The sequence below is a fragment of the Genypterus blacodes genome, unplaced genomic scaffold (genome assembly GCF_046128005.1).
Source record: "Genypterus blacodes isolate CSIRO-AG114 ecotype Tasmania unplaced genomic scaffold, CSIRO-AGI_Gbla_v1 ptg000348l_1, whole genome shotgun sequence".
Classification (NCBI taxonomy): domain Eukaryota; kingdom Metazoa; phylum Chordata; class Actinopteri; order Ophidiiformes; family Ophidiidae; genus Genypterus; species Genypterus blacodes.
The window spans coordinates 2,062,246-2,081,719 of NW_027467132.1; the positions used below are offsets into that span (position 1 = coordinate 2,062,246).

Sequence of the window (19,474 nt, forward strand, 5' to 3'; positions counted from 1 at the left end):
CACACACACACATTCCATCCATATGGCAGCAACAAACCATGATTTTCTAAATGTATTTGTAGTTTTGGTGACTTTTTCAGTATAAATCTGCATATTTATCTATTTTTATGAGTTTTTACTATTGAATCTGTACTAAAATGGAATTGGAATTGAGCTCATTTACACAAACAGGTCTCTCCATGTGTTTAACAGGTTACAAATCAGTTTCTTCTACTATGCACTCCCTTTAATATCAATCAAACACATGAAAGGTTTAAATACAAACATGTAAACAAACTAAAGCAGCTCACGTCACATGTAAGGACTAATACTCCCAGTCTGATGGTGGCGATGATGAGCTGAACTTGACCCCTGTTATTAACCCTCTGAAGCTACATGCAGCATGTCGCCACCACACTTTCATGACCTTTGTCATATGATCTCCCATCACGCTCAACCACAGGCTCCTCCTCCTCCGTCCGGGCCGAGAGGCAGCAAGTTAAGTCCTCAGATGTCTGGCCGGTCTGTAAAAGCCGCTGCCGCCGCTGCCTCCTCCGGGCCCCGCAGTCTAATGGCCCTGATGGAAAAGAAGCGGGCAGGAGAAACAAATGACAGCGGGCACGACCTCTTCCTCTTCCTCTTCCTCCCACTCCAAACCTGAGTGCAGTGTAGCCACGCCCCCCCGGCCCGGCCCCGACTGATTGAATGGCAACAATCGATCAGGGCCACTTTGTCACTGCTGAGGTTTTTGGCTCGGGCCGGGATGCTGCATCAGGGCCCCCCCCCCCCCCCCCTCTCCTCCCTGTCTGTCCTCCACCCGTCTGTCCTCCACCCAAAGTCCCTTTTGATTTAGAAGAGAGACGTTATTTACTCCTGCAGGTAATTGGATTAAAAGCTGGAAGGGTGATAGAGGGAGGAGAGACGGAGCTGCAAGCACAGCCAAGGAACGTCAGCCTAAATTATCTGTCTGTCTGTCTGTCTGTCTGTCTGTACAGGAGGAGGAGGAAGAGGAGCGAAGGAAATACGAAAGGAGGAATGAGCGGATCGAGCCTGTAGGCAGAGCCGACTCATCTGTGGAACATTCACCCATCTGGAGTGTAGAGTGAGTGGATCCCAACCAACAACCCCTCCCCCCCTCCCCACCTCCCCTCCCTACACACACACACACACACACACACACACACACACACACACACACACACCTGTGACTATATGTCTTGATGTATTTACTAAAATCTACTCGTACGTCCTCATCGCTCACTTCTGTATCAACGGTTGTTTGCGTTCATTTGTCTCCCCACACATTCACGTCTTTATCTACACAGATTCACCTCCTCCCCCTCCTCTTCCTCCCCCTCCTTCTCCCCTCTCGCCTCGTCACCCATTTTTCAATTAATTTGCTCTCTTTTAGCGCCACAATCTGATCCTAATCACTTAATTGGAGTCTCCATTTGGGTCTGAAATGGACCTGGAGGTCGCACACAGACCCGACTTTGTAACGGATAAACAACACAATCCACCAATAGGGGCCTCGTCTGCCGCTCCATCCATTCTTACATCCCGGCAAATCACCTGTCATGTTCCAGAGTGTCGTCCTTTTCTACATTTTCTATTCATTCCTGTTCTGTTTGTCATGTTTATTCATGCACCTCTCCCTCCGCCTCATCCCCCCCTTCTCTCGGCCGTATCCATCACTGTCCCGCAGAGGCATGCTCAAGCCGGTGGAGGTGTCCAATGAAGGAGGCCCCCTGGGGATCCACGTGGTGCCGTTCAGCTCACAGGAACTCAGGTAAAGGAGTTCTATACATCAACTGCTATACCGAGGTTTACATCACTCTGGATCCTTCCTGCTTTCACTCGTTTGTTCCCACACACGTTCTGATCTTGACCTGTTAGTTAATGCTCGTGTGCAGTCTCCGTATGCTCTCCTCGGCCTTGAAGGTCACTCAGGACCGCTCTTCCCTGAGTGTTGATGACGGGGGACAAGAAAGATAAAACATCAGAGTTTATGGTTATTCAAGGAAAAATAAAAAATAAAAGACAGAGCCTGAAGTAATCAAGCTAAAAGCTCACATGTTCAACAAAAGCCCACAGCACGCCAAAGCACTGGCACGCCACCAAGGTGAGCTGGAGCACTCAGGAATGCAGAGGGAGAAAGGAGGGAAGGAAGGAAGGAAGGCAGGAAGAGGAGTGAGGTGGAGAGACAAACCAAGGAGACGAGATCGTCATTGAAAACTGCTGCCTGTCATTTCTGTGGGACGCTAATCCCATTTCTGATTATAAGCAAGTGTTTGTTCCTATATTTAGCTCTGACCTCATGTGATCCACTCCCTGAGTCACTGTGACACCTTGGTACCTCATCAGAAGAGCCACAGGTTCAAGTTCAGGCTGGTTGGGACTGAGCTCAGGCTCTGCTGCAGACCAGGACCCCAACAAAGCTAAACCACATCAGTCTGTACATTAGAGCTAACAGCTATCAGAGCCTGGATCAGCCTGAGCGTCTGGATGAGGCTGATGAACCCGGTCCAGCCCCTTCCTGTCCTGCGTGCTGGGACAGGAGGCATTAGCATTAGCATTAGAGTCTAGACCAGGTGCCACAGGGGTCAGACAGCCGGCAAAACCAGACAGAGGACAAGGAACCACAGGCGGTGCAGAGTCGGCTGCCTGCATTCTGCTTCACTGCACCGCAACGGACTGAGATCCATGCAGCATGTAGACCCTGGAGCCCCCCAGACCTGAACAAGAGCACCTGCTGATGTCTTTCCTCTCTCTGCTACTCTCTTTCTACTCTCTCTCTCTCTCTCTCTCTCTCTCTCTCTCTCTCTCTCTCTCTCTCTCTCTCTCTCTCTCTCTCTCTCTCTCTCTCTCTCTCCCTCTCTCTCGCCTTCCCTCTCACGCTCACAGCTGCGGTGTTTGCTTCTTAATGAACTTCCATTCCATGACGAGTTTCAACTGTAAACAAACTGCGGACATAATTGCCGTGCATAAATGAGTCCTGATTGGATTATTATTTAATTAAAGGCGCTGGATGAGAGCAGGTGGTCCCGTTTCCCCGACCACGTGAAGAAGCTCAGCCGTTGCCTGTGATTAGTGATTCTGTGTGATTGTCGGGCTCTGATATCTCGTCTTGAGTTTCGATCTCTCACCTGATGAGTTCACACAGACTCTGAGCTCTTAGAGTCCTTTAGGTTTCACTTCAGCTCCTCTGCTTCTCCTTACTCACCGCTAAGTAACTGCATCAACTGCATAAAGAGCCCAACATCAGTCAGATGGTGAGACGGGAAGTGAGACGCAGCCACAATAAAAGCGTTTTTTGCCAAATCTTCCTGAAATCTCTCTGCAATGCCACTTTATCCCCAATCAACAGGGCCGCTGCTGTGAATCCTAATCAGGGATCAGCAGGGGCCCCCTTCACACACTAACACAGGTCTGCCTCCACATCACCGGGCGTCAGGCTGCGTCCGAGCGGTAATCTGCATGCACAAGAGCCGCCGGCACCTGTGGGGAGGGAACGCCATCGTGTCTGCTTCCACACCGACCACAATTACTCTCTGTCCAACACACTTAGGCTGACCCCACCATGCTGCTGGGGCCTTTAGAGAGAGTGTGTGTGTGTGTGAGTGTGTGTGTGTGTGTCTTCGAGTCAGGATCCATCAAGAGGACGTACAGACGCAGCTTTACCCCACATCCTGTACATCTTCACGCGACTTCTTTTATCCCGTTTTGCTTTCATAAACGTTTCATCATTATTTTTTTATTTAAAGAAATCCCTCCAAACTTTCCGACGCCAAACCTCCTCAGGCGTCTGGTGCCTCAGTGATGGAGTTTGTAGTTCTGCTGCGTGAGCTCTCATCAGATCTGTTCTCCTCCAGGCCTCCTTTCAAACCTGCAGGGACCCGTCTGAGGTTTGGATTTGAGGGAAGGGGGGGGTATAAGAAGGTAAAGGTTGTCTTTTGTTAAGGTGGATTGCTGAGATGGCATTGCCATAGAGCTGCTTCAGGTGTTTGTTACATCCCTGCCCGCTCTCGTCTGAAGCTGCAGCAGTGAGATGATTGTAGCTGCTGGTCTGGATGAGCTCAGCAGGAGAACTGAGAGATGGACTGAGGCTCCAAACCTCAGCGGCCAGATGTTTCTCCAGGCTACACACACTCTGCTCCTTCATCACAGAAGTTCAGGAGATGTTCAGTACAACAAAGTGGAACTAATGTGACATTTAAGCTGTTTGTGGAAAAGTTTTCTATTCTCAATCTAAGGGGGAAGTTAGAAATGTAAGAATGGCTTTGTTTGTGTTTGTTCTCCGGCGTATCTCTCTTTGCTTTAACGTGACGATGTGACCGTCTCCAGGACTCTGGGCTTGATGGTGAACCGGCTGGAACGCGGAGGGAAAGCAGAGCAGGAGCGACTCTTCCAGGAGAACGACTGCATCGTCAAAATTAATAAGGACGACATCCGCAACCTGCGCTTCGAACAGTAAGCTGTCCAATTAGCCTTACACACTGTTCTCATGTGGACCTGTTTGAATGGCTGCTTCCCTTTGGTCTCCTCTTAGCTATCACACTTCCTACTTCAATTACTTTCTTTCAAACGACGCCGGGTAACTGAATGTCTTTGATCCTAATGTCCCTTTACATACACACACTCACTCACACTCATTATCATCAAGAACGTGTGTGTCAGGCTGTGATTGGTTGGAATCTGGAGAAAGGAAAAGTCATCGTCTGCTACCCATATTCTGACCAACCAGAGGACGCAGCAGAGTCCTGTACCACATTTTGAACCCCTCTTGCGTTCCAAAGTCCAGCCTGACTCCTCCCACCTTAAGTTTTCCTACAGGAAGGAACCTCAGAAAACTTCCTAACCCTCCCTGACAGAAAACCAAAGCTGTCCTCGTACAGCAGCAGACTATCAGGTTTATATGCTAATGAGTCCATCACTTAAGTATTGGATTTTTTTGCAGTGTTGCCATTTAATTAAGAATAAAATCCCAAACCTCTTCTGCTGTGAAAGAGGCTTACAAATCAAATCCAGGAGGAAGTGATATTTAGTGGCCTCCTTTCCTTCCTCCTGCATAATGTTTGGGATTCTGTTTGAAAATGAGCAAAGGACAAAACTTCCTCTGATTTCTCTCTCTCTCTCTCTCTCTCTCTGTCTCTCTTTCTCTCTCACTCACTCACTCTCTCTCTCTGTCTCTACTTCTGTGTCTCTCTCTCGGTCCCTCTCACTCACTCTCTTACTCTCTCTCGCTCTGTCACTCACTCTCCCACTCTCCCGCTGTATCTGTCTCTCTCTCGCTGCCTCTCTATCTCCACTCACTCACTCACTCACTCACTCACTCGCTCTCTCTCTCTCACTCACTCTCTGCCAAGCTCTCTCTCTCTCTCTCTTACTCACTCACTCACTCTCATTCTCACTCTCTCTCCCTCTCTCTCACTCACTCTCTCTCTCCCTCCCCCTCCCCCTCTCCCTCCCTCCCTCCCTCTCTCCCTCCCTCTCTCCCCCTCAGTCTGATTGTGCAGCGCCGCACAGAGTGACAATTTAAAGTGATAGTCTAATCTCCTTGGATTGTTTTGCATGGGTAAATATTTTGAGCCGCTTAATCTAACTGAATGTAATGATGCATTGATGTGGTAATTTATTATTCAATCATGCCTGCGTGGTGGCTGATTACTGGAGTGATGGCACTGTATATGTGCGCATGAAAACATTAGTACACACACACACACACACACAGGCTGGTGCTCAGTCATCACCTCTCAGCGTGCGCCTGTGAGTGATTTTTGTAAATTACCATAAGAATAAAGACGGGAGAGACCAATTCCCTGGAGAAGTGGCTTGGCGTGGCACGTGCACTTCGCCTCTTTGACACCACTCAGATGAAGCCGTGTCTATTGTGTCGGAAGCGGCGTCGTGCCTGTCAATAAGTCATTTGGATAGAATCAGCGTGGAAGTAATGGCACTGTGAAAGCAGGAGCTGCTTGTTGGAGCCCAGACATCCAGAGAGCCTGTGGCCCCTCGTCCCCCTCGTCCTGCATGTCTCCCCCGTCTCCCTCGTCTCCCGCTCGTCCCCCTCGTCCTGCACCACGTCTCGCTCTCGGTCAGCCCATCTATATGCTAAGTGCTGCCGGCAAACCAGACTAAACAATTCTTGTGTCTGGGAACGATGTTGAGCTCTTGTCTTAGCTTATTTGGCCCCAAAACACACTTCAGACCCTGTGTGTGTGTGTGTGTGTGTGTGTTTTGGCTTTTTTTATCATTTTATTTTATTTTGTGGGAGAGGAACGGAGTGTGTGTATGTGTGTGTGTTTGCTTTCTTTGGAACCTCATTGTCTGGAAAGCTTCCCTGATGCATGATTCATCATCTCTGTTCTGATTGTCTAGTCAGCTCGGGTCCAGTGGTCTCTAACCACACCTCACACTACACACACACACACACACACACACACACACACACTCACAGACACTCACACACACACTCACACACTCTAATGTCAGGACAGGAATTCATATGGCATTATTTTTAGATCCCAATCATGATATTAACATTTGTTTAGAACACACACACACACACACACACACACACACACACACACAGGTCTTCAGTTCCTCACTAGTGTTGTCAGCCTTAATAAACAAATACACTCATATTCTTCATGCTCATCCTGTTGCTCCTGGTTTGATGATATTTTAAAGGTCACGGGTGTTTGGATGGATTATTTTCTTCCATTTACCATTTAACTCATACAAAATATGACAATAGCTCCACTTCCATATTGTGAAGCTGTAGTTCACCCCCTGACAGCTGAGACTCTGACAGAAGGCCTCAGCTGTGACTCAGCGTTGACCTGCTTATCTGTCTTGATGTTGGTAATTACACATAATGTAATTTTTGTCCTCTCCTAGCTGTGCTGTGCTGAGCTGTGCTGCCCTCCTCACCTCCTCTATCTCCTCCTCACACACACACACACACATACACACACTCTCTCATGTTATCCTACATCTGCTGCGCTATGATAGGACATTACTGCGCCTGTACTTCTTATCGCCTCATAAGCTAATTCATTTCCCCCCTCTCTCCCTCTCTCTCCCTCTCTCTCTCTCTCTCTCTCTCTCTGCCTCCATCCAGAGCCCAGGCCGTCTTCAAACAGGCGATGCGTTGCCCAGTCATCCTCTTCCACGTTGTCCCTGCCTCGATGAAGAGCCAGTACGAGCTGTTATCCAGCCAGAACCAGCTCAGCCCTGCACAGTCCAACAGGGTCCGCTTTAGCCAGGACTCCCAACAAATGGGGAACAGGTCCAGCCTGGTGGGGGGGCTGCCACCCTGGTCTGGACCCCAACTCAGCCTCAACCACAAGTAGGTTTCAATATGGACATTAGGTATAGTAACAAAATGAGAGTAAGACATCTGTCCATCTGTCCATCCAATCAGTTTGTTATGGTAACCAGACTGAGGATTCTCTCTATGCGATGAAAGAGGAGCGAGCAGCCTCATCCTTTCTCCCTTCAGACCCTCAGACCCAGGCTGTTTGTCATGTAGGCGTCTGTCCCCAGGATGTGATTGATACGTGATTGCTGAAATGTGCCGAGCTGGCGGCTAAATTGTCAATTAAAGCTCACGATATGAAAAACTATGAGCAGAATCGATTCATTGTAATGATCTATCACTGACTAATGAGGCGTAATGGAGAACTGCACTCCAGTTTAATGACGGAGCTCTGGAAGCTTTGACTCTCAGATAGATGTTTATATTTATGCTCACATGCTCAGTTTATAATAACAGCTTTGATTCTAAACATCTTCCTGTTTTGGACCTGTTTGAATCCATTTCCTGTCAATCATGTCCTTAGTGTTGTCGTGGCAATAAGAGTATTAAGGCAGTGATGTAAGATAAGGTTCCCTGAGTGTGATGTTGATGTTGTGTCTGCAGCCATCAGGGTCCTGTGTCAGGAAGCACGCCAGAGACAAACCGCCGCTACGCCACCTTACCCCACCCCTCGGCCTCCAGGACCGCCTCGGCCCAGTCCCCCTCCCTGCAGCGCAGGGTCAGCGTGAACCCCTCCTCTGGGTCCTACTTCAAGAAGAAGGGCAACAGATTCAACATCCAACTACAGAAAGGTAAGAAGCAGAGACACACACAGATAGATAGATGACTCTGATCCATAGAGACGATCAAACTGATGAAGACTGATTTGCCTTTTGGTCCAGAAGCTACTCAGACTCCTTCTGGACACATATAGAGTTTATGGTGGTTGGTTTATGGCTTAGATATCAGATTCAGTGGTTGTCTGAGGTCGGTCTGCTTGTGTACTTGTAGGAGTCTTTGATGCTTTGAGAGCTTTAGTATATGTTAGATGACCCTGCGGCCGCTTAACTGCCAAGCTCCGTCTTCTATCCGCTCTGTAGCTGTGAGCTGATGAGCAGCTCTTTCTGAAATGAAGCAGCGCTGAGGTGGGAGCGAGCAGATGTTTTGTCGAACGCTCGCACGGCAACTTCAGCTGTGAGCTTTAGGGAATAGAGCAGCATGCCAGAGCAGCGCTGCATTCTAAATGCAAATGCACTCACTAGCCTCTGTAATATATTTGATCATTTCGCTCAAAAAACAACTCCTAGGATTGCCTTTTTTCAAATTTTGCACCTCGGGAAATCGTTCACGAACTGTTCCAGGATTTCATGAACCGCGACCTATTCCGGTGCCGGAGCTGTAATTTGGGAACCACTTTGTAGCGCCAACTATGATTCCAGTTAGTGAGGCGCGAGCAGATGGGCGACCGGCTCGTTCCTCACGCCGACGCCATGTTTGTTCCTCCGAGAAGACGGGAAACTACACCAAACTCTGGACTAATGAGGAGCTGCAGGTTCTTTATCTATTTAAAACTCTGAAGCCGTGAGCAGAATCACTTCTCTCTCTCTGCCCCGGGGCCACAAACTCAAACTCAACCTCTATTCTTAGGCTTCCTGTCAATACTCAGTGTGTACAGATGTGTTTTTTCATTGTTATTATTTTCACTAAAATCCTGCAGTTTAATGGTTTCATTCAAAGTTAGACACACGTAACCATGGAAACACTGTTGGTTCAAACAAACAAAGAAACAAACACAAACAGGACAGATCTCTATGGAATATCATCTCTGCTTTGATTTGTTTATCAAATATGACTTTTCACTCAAACAACACCAGAGTGCAGACATCGCCTAAAGTCACCTACTTCCTGTTTTCATTTAAATCAAACTAGGCCAGGGAAGTTTTTGGTCGAGCTCCAGCAAGAATCTGATGCTTGTACTTTCATTTATTTTCATTAAACACTCTGCGTCATGGTCAACACAACTCAGACATGTCACACTGTGAGAGAGAGAGGGGGGAGAGATAGGGGGGGAGAGAAAGAGAGAGAGGGAGAGAGAGGGAGAGAGAGGGGGGGAGAGAGGGGGGGAGAGAGAGAGAGGGGGAGGGAGAAAGAGAGAGGGGAAGGGAGAGGGAGAGAGAGAGAGGGAGATGGGGAGGGAGAGAGGGAGAGAGAAAGGGAGAGAGAGTGAGAGAGAGAGGGGAAGGGAGAGGGAGAGACAGAGAGGGGCGGAGGGAGAGAGAGAGCGAGAAAGAGAGTGAGAGAGAGAGAGGGGGAAGGAGAGAGGGAGAGAGAAAGGGAGAGAGAGAGAGACGGGGAGAGAGTGTGAGAGAGAGCGGGAGAGAGAGAGGGGGGAGAAAGAGAGAGAGAGAGAGATTATTGTTCATGATTCATACGAGGCTTCTCCTGCCTGTAAACATCCGTCAAGCCACTCGCAAACTCTAAATGGAGATAAATTATTGTGCCATTGGTGTTGAATTGTAAATTAAGCGAGCACTAAAGTCAGAGAGCAGGGAGAGTAACGCTCCTCTGAAATGCATTTGGAGAAGCCGCTCTGATTGCCACGAGACTTTATTACGACTAAAGTACTTCTCCACATCCTTCAGCCTGCGTCCTTTTCTTGTTGACTCCTTCTAATTGTTCAGACTTGGCCTAAGTGGCCCAGCGGACTGAGCTGCAGGATCTGACATGATAAAGTAAGAGCTCCTTAATCTGTTAATGCAGTTACACATTCAGCTTAACTTTAATATTCCTCAGCTTCTCTCTGTGTTTGTTAAAGGAACCTCTCTTCTTCTTCTACCAAAATAAAGAATCAGTGTTTAATTACTGCAGACCTATTAGAGAGGCATTCACCTAATAACCTGGTTGGAGACATTAATGATGGGAAGAAGGGGGGAGGGAGGGAGGGAGTGCTGCTCATTAGGCCGATTGCAGGCCAGGGGTGAGAGAGAGAGAGAGAGAGAGAGAGAGAGAGAGAGAGAGAGAGAGAGAGAGAGAGAGAGAGAGAGAGAGAGAGAGAGAGAGACGCATGCAATTCATTCATTCACCACACCACCTCTCTCACTCTCTCTCTCTCTCTCCCTCACCCTCACACATGGCATAGAGACACAGACAGCCCGTGTGTGTGTGTGTGTGTACGTATTGCTTGTCCATCCACAGTAATCAGTCGTACACGGCCCTGAAACAGACCCAGCCCACCAGGATCTCTCCTGATTGTCCTGATTACAGACCTCAGCGTTCTCTCTCTCTTCTGTAGACTAACACCAGTTATGTTATTGTCCGTCTCTCACTCACATTGCAGCTCCGTGGAGCAGAGGAGTGATTAGAAAGGCGGCTGGCTCTCATCCTGACGTGTGTGTGTGTGTGTGTGTACGCAGCCTTGTAGCATTCACGCCGACTTACACTTCTATAGAAATGACGGCTGCTATTTCTGTCTGCCGTTGCCATGCAGCATTGACGGGGCGACGCTGCGGCGACAGCGTTCTCTCTCTCCTCGACGCTTTGACTCTTTTGGCGTCATAAGCAAAGCTCTTTGTCACCTTCACGTGTGTGTGTGTGTGCAAAAGCCACATGAAGAAGTGCCGCTCACGCTTCCCCCTCAGCGCAACACACAGTCAGTCATCCAGACAGTTTGACAGACTGAGACGCTGAGGAAAGTAGGTCATGATGAAGCAGGCGGCTCTGTGAGACGAGCAGCCATCTTTACAGGAATCGTAATCACCGTCGCGGTCAGATAAACCCCCCCAACTGACAGAGACCCTGAGGGCGAGGTCGTCATTCCTGACTCACCTGGCTTTGTGATGTCGCGGGGCTTTAGAGGTTTTAAATATTCAGTCACATAATAACTGGACAAGCACGATTGCTTTGGTTGAACATTTCCCCCAGCTGACATTTGGGAAAAAAAAGCTTTCTCATTGCTTTTATTCCTCAAACTGGGCTCTGGTCAGCAGTAAAGGTCGAGCCTGAGATGCTTTTATTTATCCGTTATTGTATTTGCCTACTTCCTCTAGACCGGCAATTCATATTCATTTAATGAAGCTTAAAGGTCAGGCTTAAAGCCTGAACGCAGCTCTGCTACACAGCTGCTGCTGCTACACAAAGTCTTCCCTCAGTCAGACGCTCAAAACAAAACACGGGGCAGAGTCACAGCCTTTATTTGATTCTATTATTCATGGCAGATAGATTGTATGTATTGAATTGAAATGTAAAGAGAGAGAGAAGCTCAATCTGGACTCACACAGACGAACAGGTGCTTCTCCCTGTGTGCGGCAGAGGACATTTAACTGTACAAACGCACAAATGAAGGCAATTCTGCACGGAATGATGTCATGACTCAATGCCAGCTGTCACTTAGTCACTTAGTCAGTCAGTCACACATCAGCTTTGACCCAGATGTGATCTGAAGGTCACACATGCTGCTGCCACTCAAACACAGCTGCAGTACTTCTGTTTGTTAACCAGATGATCAGTCCTGCACTTGATCATAACAGTCTGTTTGATTGATCTGTTGGATTTGTTGACGCACTCTGCAAACCATACATCTCCTTCATTTCTCTAAACCTATTCTGGTCTCTAACTGCTCTTTAATCTGACCCTAAAGTCCAGTGTGGCTTCCCAGTCCACTCACACATCGTTCACCATACACACTCCATAGAAGTGTGTCTATATTTAGATTAGTCTTTAAGGTTCTACAGACCAGTGAGCCGCGCCCTCATGGTAAACCAATGGAAACATCTGAATGGAAGAAAGTGTGCTTGTCTTCACTATAGGAGGCTCAGAAACCATAATGTGATCCTTACATCCTGGTTCCTCATGTAGAAGCAGCAGATCATAAACAGGAGCTTCGTTCTTAGACTCAGAGTAAAGATCAGATCTGATTTTAAACCTGATTCATAAGCTGTAAGTGTTTGTTATTATATATGTTGCTGGCAGGATTCCTAGAAAGAACCTGAACCCTTGAGCAAGGCATAATGACCTCTGATTGAACAAAGAAGAGAAGCCTGAGCTTGTGCTTCCTCGCAGGTCCAGAGGGTCTGGGCTTCAGCATCACATCCAGAGACGTCCCCATCGGTGGCAGCGCTCCCATCTACGTCAAGAACATCCTCCCTCGAGGAGCCGCCATACAAGATGGCCGCTTGAAAGCCGGCGATCAGCTGCAGGAGGTGGGGGCTCCACTTCTTCTGCTCCTTCTTCTTCTTCATAATTTCTGTTCTGTAGCGTTCAGCAAATGTGTGTTTTGTGAGCAGGCAGGTTCTTTGTGAGCATAATGACTCTGTTGCTGACACGTCCTTGTTCCAAATCCAATCTTACACAGCGTTTGTTGCAAGGAGTCAAACAGGCAGCGCTCGCTCTCTCCCGCTCGCTCGCACGCAGAGCTCCGGCTTTGACTCGCCGAGGAACAATATTTTGATCATTCAGTCACTCTGACATGAAAGTCAGCTCTGCTAAATTTAAGGAGACATAATTAAGTTTAATTTCAGCTCAAAGTGCCTCAGATTAAAGTGCATAATGGAGATGAGGCCCACGTGTTTACATCTGCTTTACCTCAGAATGGGCCTCATGTTTCTCTCTCTGCGTGTGTGTGTGTGTGTCTGTAGGTTAGCGGCGTGGACCTGAACGGCAAAACGCAGGAAGAAGTGGTTGCTCTCCTGCGAGCCACACCCATGGGCGGCTCTGTCAACCTGCTGGTGCTCCGCCAAGAGGATTCCCTGCTGCCCAGAGAAGTGGTGAGTGGAGAAATAAGAATCTCTAAAGATCACATGTCTGTTTTTTGTTTACATGCAGTTTAAAGGCACACACTCCCACTCACACATACACACACACCTGCTCAAACATATTCAGACACACACACGCTGACATGCAGACGTCCCACCCACCTATGACACATCGGTGACACACACACACACACACACACACACACACACACACACACACACACACACACACACACACACACATATATATATACGGGGTGACTTTGCCTGTCGTGCAGCAGATGGCGAGGCCGCCGCCCTCGTCCTGCCCACGTTCAGCCGCCCTGACAGCAGGCTCGGGCGCCGCAGCACCTTGGCAGACCAGAGGGCCCTGAAGGCACCTCAGCACTCGCCATAAGACTCAGCCTGACACCCGGGCTGTTAACCCCACCATAGGAGCCTGTCAGACCTGCACTCAGGGCTCTTAGACACATTTTATCCTCTAATGTGGTAGAAACTATAGACATCTCCCAGACATCTGTATCTATTCTGTTCATCCCAGCTTTACAGTGTAAGAAGGAGTTTGCTTTGTGAGCTCAGACCTGAGTCCAGTGTGTGAGGTGTGTGTCTGTGACTGGACAGTGTGTCTGCTGTAGAGCCTGTGACCTTCAGGTTAGCGTACATGTCACCTTGCTGCTCACATTGAAGGTGGAGAGATGCGGCGCGTGGAATGCGGCGCGTTAAAGAAACACGCGTCTGTCACCGACCTGTCGACTCGTCAGCGGGGCGATGTGCAGATGTGATAGTCGTGCTCTCTAAGCTCCTCAGGCACGACCCGATTAGAAAACAGGAAACACAGAAGTCAAACCGGCTCTCTCTCTCTTTTCCTCCCTTCACCAGCTTCAACAAGAGGCTGCTCATTATTTTCACGGGCAAATTATCATTGCTACTTTCTGTTTTCTCTCTCTCTCTCTCTCTCTCTCTCTCTCTCTCTCTCTCTCCCTCTCTCTCTCCCTCACTCTCTCCCTTGCTCTGTCTCTCTCGCCCTCCCTCCCTCCTCGTTCCACACACTCCCCGGCCTCAGCAGGGCGTTCAGGACTCTGAATAACCCATACTAAGTATTTTTATAAAGCCCTGTTCTGGAGCCCCGGGCTCTGTTGGTGACATTTATTACAAATAAAGCATGGAGGGAAAGCGTGGCTGATAATTGCCTCCTCTGTCACACACTTTAGATGAGTGAGCGAATTTGTGTGCAAATATAGCTCAGGTTGCAGTGTTGGGACACACACACACACACACACACACACAAACACACACACACTGGGATACATGCAGATAGCCTTGACAGGCTGTCATTCATTTAAGAAGTATAGCCTTCGACAAACAACACAGGCGAGCACAGTGGCAGGAGATCCGCCGCTCTAAATGAAAACAGAGAGGAGCTGCTTCTTTGTTTAGTTGACATTTGCCTGCCGATGTTTAATGTCAGTGCTGAAAATCCCTCCACGTCCGCCTTTGTTTTGACGTTTTATTGTGTGCCAGGGCGTAATGCACACACACACAAACACACACACACACCCCAGAGGAATTCATTTCTCCTCCCTGCTCCCGTGTTTGCGTTGCTCCCTCCGTTCCCTCCCCCCGGCTGGATCCTGACACGCTTTCTTTCAGGAGCCGTACAGCCGCAGCGCTCAATAGCTTTCAATACATTTGTATTGGGCGAGGAGAGAGAGAGGGGCGTCGCCTCAATCATCTCTCCCGTCTGCGTCCATCTGATTACCCTTCCTCTCCTCTCTCTTATCCTCCTCTCGCTTCATTAAGGATATCAATAGATGTTTTCAGACAGGTACAGTGTGTTCCATCACATAACCTTTAGCGGGCTGTGGACTCGTCACCATGGATCAGTCTGTGGATCCGTCTCCTTCCTTCAAACCTCAACACTCCTAATGTTTCTATCATGTTTGTGTCTGATTAGTAGTCGAATGCTTTTGGAGCTCGTTTGTGTTTGTGGCGTCTGAAGGGGATTATAAGATGCACTCCATGGAAGAGGAAGAAGAAGAAGAAGAGGAGAGGTGGAGAGATCATTAGAGAGATAAAGGGCTGAAGTCAAACCCTGGCGGTTCTGAACAAAGTGGCTCTGCTGCTCTCTGTTCTTGATCTTGACAGCTTCGTCTGTAAGTAAAGACTCAGGGCTGACGAACAGTGTGTCAGAGGGAATCATGGGAATAGAGACGGAGCGCTGCCACTCAATGGTCAGAATGTAAATAAGATGAGACGGGGAGACTTCAGGGAGAGTCTGAAGGTTCTGTTGGTCCTCATATCTACACTACTGGATACAGGGAGAAGGATGGATGTACTGTGTATCCAGGCAACGGGTAAGAGAGACAGGGAGAGACAGAGAAACACACACACATATGTCAAATTTCCATAAAACCCTGCGATGGTGGAACGACTGAGGGACAGGTGAGAAGATACCACAGGAACCATGAGAGCCTCTGGACTGAAGGGGGTCACAGTGGGCTTAATGAGTCACACACACGTCTCAGCGTCATAACTCTCTCTCCTCGCTCGCCCTTACATCATCCCCTGACCTCATGAAACAGTATTCCTTAGCTCTGATAGAACTCGGGGACGTTTGTGAGCGAACGGCCCGGCTGGAGCCTCCATTGTAACGGCGAGGACCACATAAGAGCAATTAAGCAGTACATTAAAACCCCCTCTCTATGATCATATCACACTCCTCCCTGATCCATTAGTAGCTATATCTGCCAAGCAATGAGAATCTTAATTGCGCAATTAATTCCAGACCCTTGATTAATGTGACAGGCAGATTTATGGCTCGTGTGAATGCCGGGGACAGAGTGTGTGTGTGTGCCTGTGTGTGCGTGTGTGTGTGTGTGTGTGTGTGTGTGTGTGTGTGTGTGTGTGTGTGTGTGTGTGTGTGTGTGTGTGTGTGTGTGTGTGTGAGACAAACGCCGCCCTAATGGTCTTCTTTTTACGTGCCAGCGGCCCGCTCTCGACAAAGACCCCTCCCTTATAACCCAATACTGTATCCTGCCGTCAAACTGTAATATGAAGCAATCAAACCCAGCTCCGATTGATTGTTTGATTGGACGGCTGTAGTTTCCTCCACTAAAGGTTCCAGCGAATGATTAAGTAGAAGTCAAAGCAGTGGGACGGCTGTGGTATCAAACAAGGAGCCTATTGTTTCTCTTCCAAGTCCAGTGAATGAACTCAACGCATAATTATTCACTGCAGATGATATCTCTTGTTTATCCTGTTGCTCACACGGCGGCGGCGGCGGCGGCGGCAGTACAAAGCAGGCTTTTGTTGCGTTGCCTGCTGCGGGGCTGAGGTTCGTTCTCCTCGCCGTCGTCTTCATGCCTCGGCTGTATTAAAGGTAAAGATGCAGCTCTGTATTGATTTCCTGGCGGCGTAGATCCATTTACCCCGACGGTCCGGGCAGAAATGAATTGATACCAGACAAACAAAACACAATTACCTTTTTCTGAGGCAGCTAAATGTTTCAGAGTGTTTGTCAGAGCCGCTCACTCTTCCTCCTTCTCTCCTTTTACTTCCAAATGAAGGATTCAACTTTGTTCTCTGAGTTTGAAAACTTCATTCCAGTCTAGCAGAAGGCCCGAGTGTGTGATTGAGTCCAGAGAGACACACAAATGATCTAAACAACTTCCTGTTTGTGTATTTTACCTTTCAAAGTCCACAGCCTTCTTATCCCCACTTATGCAAACAGTATAATTAGCGTTTAATAGTTTAACAGCCGCAGCGTTTAGACCAGATTATCAATACTCTTGGTGTTGCTGCTGCGTTGTGTTTCTGCCCTGAAGCCATCTTGTAGCCGAGGAATTACATCTTTGGTGTTAATATAATTAGATATTCCTCAGAGTAACGCTGTTTGCCTCAGCAGCAGAGTGATGTAATGCGTGGCAACATCACTAATAAAGGCCATAAGATTGAATTTGCTCTTGTCCGTCTTTCAAAAGATGGCAGATTCACGAGCCCAGACATTTTACTGAAGTCCAAACTTGGCAAACAAGCTCCGATGTCATTGCTTAATGGCGGAGGTGATAATTTAAGGTGCTTTCTGCCCGTATTCGCACTTCTTCCGTAATGAATTCCCAGACTTTACTTTGTGATTTACCTTAAAAACAGGAGCAGCTGTAACAATATAATTAGATGTAATCAGCAAATTGCTCCGGCGCTACAAATAGCTGACCCCACGTCTCTGGATCGCTCCTGAAAATACAGTCTGGATTCAGATGCAGTTGAATTACAATAATTGGCCTCGGTCGGTAAAAGGTGGAGGAGAAATGCTTTCCCAGCTCTGCAATCAGAGCGGACATCTAAAAGGCTTTTCAGAACACTTTGAGGGGGAAGTAGAGACGACAAGGCAGCGGTGGAAGCCTCTTACCGGTCACTTCCTCCTCTATTTCATACCTTAAACGTTTCTGAAATAACACGGCACGGTGAAATGGTCAAAGTACGGCTCTGTTGTTGCTATAGCGCCGGGTATAACAAGAAGAAAGCAACAGAAAAACATCCTGCATGTGGGAACACTTCATCCATAATGTCTCCTGAAAGCTTTCCTAAAGTTCAGCGGCGAACACGCGCATACTGTACGTTCCACTTCCTCTTCCCGTTCCCCTTGCCCACTCCTCCCTCCCTCCCTCCCTTCCATCGCTCACGCCTTCCTTCCTTTCCTTCCTGAATGATGAACCTGGCTCCTATAGTGAGGCCTTTTCTGATCAAAGTGCAGAGTTGGGAAACATGCTCTGTCATAATTAAAGCTAATGCCGCCAAGCGTGGTGGAAGACAGCGCCAGCCTGGTTAACGATTTCCAAGCGCGTCTCGTCAACGCCACCTGTTTTCGTTTAGCACTTTTCAGCAGCTGTTCCTATAATTATGCTTGCTGTCAGTGCAGAGAAGGGGAGGGAGCACCGCAGCATTGTGCTATGCTGATAAACAAGGTAGTTAAAGGCCACTTATGGCGACACAGTTACTCTCCCAAAGGGGATTCAGCGTCTGTTTCTAGAATGGATTGAAGTGCGTGTGTGTGTGTGTGTGTGTTGTGTGTGTGCAGTTGGACATAGCAAAGCGTTTTTTATCCACCATTACCTTGAAATGAGAGGCATCTGCTCCATGATGTGCATCAACGCTTCGATTCTGCTGAAACTCCCTCGCAAACACTCGCCGTTGCCAAACACACTTTAAAAAAAGAGAAAGAAGCCACCTTCCAGCTCTGATGTCTTTGATGAGATGGAATGGCTGATTACTTAATTGTGTACAGAGACGTCTTGTTTCGGATGATACGGGGGTAGGATTGTGTTTTTGTGGCTGTGGCTGATGGGTCAGTGGTCAGGATGAGGTCATCAGGAGGGGGCGTGTCTTCATGACCTTGGCGCTAAAGTTCAAACTGAAGCTCCTCACTTGGAGAAGTTCTCCTCTCTGATTGAACGACTTTGCCCGGGCGTGACATTCTGGAGTGTAAAATGAAATGGATGATGATGATGATGATGATGTGTGTGTGTGAGAGTTTGTCTCTGTAGTTCCAGTGAGTGAGCCCATGAATTGATGAGTGACAGGCGTAACTCCGTGCAGTAATTTGACTCATAATTCATGACAAGGCAGTCGCTCTCATGTAAAGACGGAAAATATATTGATGCATAAATTAGAGTTCATCTGCTGCGTGAACGCTGTGTAGCAGTTAGGCTCCACACTCTTCACTGTTTACACTTCGTGCCCAAACTGCATCCACTTAAGCTCAGTCGCTCACTTATTAGACTCAATATAACGCTTTGTTGTTGTTCGTTGTTCATTCTAGAACCTTTTCAGTCCCAATTCTGTACTGTTTACATGAGCAGGTTAACCTCCTGCCCTCACACCTTCTACTGGAAAATCTAACTTTTGGATTTTTCAACAGAAAAACACATTTAAGTGAGTTTCTGTGCCAATCAAGCCTTTCCTCATCAAGTTAGACCGAGTCGTTGCAGCCACCGTCTCCATTTGAATTCAACAAGTCCTTATTTAGTGAGTAAATGATGTCATATTAAAGATTTGTACAGATAAAGACAGATGTATGACTCAGTTTGTGCATTGTGTGTTTGTGGGTCTTGGCCTCTTCTCTCTCATAGGGACACACTGAGGCGTGCATGCAGGGCCGCCTTCATGCCTCTGAGCGCTCTCTAAGCTCTCCTCCCCTCAGCGTACCTGAGAGAGAGAGAGAGAGAGAGAGGGGCTGGATTTGTATTTGGGCTTAGCGGTGTTTAATATTACGCCTCTTTGTTAGAAATTGTTGGTGAGTAGAAACACAGCCAAAAGAAATTTGTGTCACAATACTTATCAAGCATGCAGCACTTTTGCAATTACACCCATGGCTGATTTCTTTTAGCCCCTGTAAATTCATTTCCAATGACCTTTATGTCACCAAATTGGGAAGAAGTTTCCAGCT

At 48.0% G+C, this 19,474-nt stretch overlaps 1 protein-coding gene across 7 annotated transcripts in view; it reads left to right on the forward strand.

Moving 5' to 3' along the window:
- The window catches only part of LOC142988755 (partitioning defective 3 homolog), a 269,011-nt gene that overhangs the window by 123,915 nt on the left and 125,622 nt on the right, over nucleotides 1–19,474 (forward strand). For all 7 annotated transcript variants that reach the window (XR_012960619.1, XR_012960620.1, XM_076137995.1 and 4 more), the window contains 7 exons: nucleotides 975–1,081; nucleotides 1,685–1,768; nucleotides 4,324–4,449; nucleotides 7,103–7,330; nucleotides 7,904–8,091; nucleotides 12,338–12,477; nucleotides 12,913–13,041. Coding sequence is in view for 5 of the 7 variants with exons in the window: in XM_076137995.1 (XP_075994110.1) it covers nucleotides 975–1,081; nucleotides 1,685–1,768; nucleotides 4,324–4,449; nucleotides 7,103–7,330; nucleotides 7,904–8,091; nucleotides 12,338–12,477; nucleotides 12,913–13,041 (1,002 nt within the window). In the remaining 2 variants the exon portion in view is untranslated. The remainder of the gene's footprint in view (nucleotides 1–974; nucleotides 1,082–1,684; nucleotides 1,769–4,323; nucleotides 4,450–7,102; nucleotides 7,331–7,903; nucleotides 8,092–12,337; nucleotides 12,478–12,912; nucleotides 13,042–19,474) is intronic.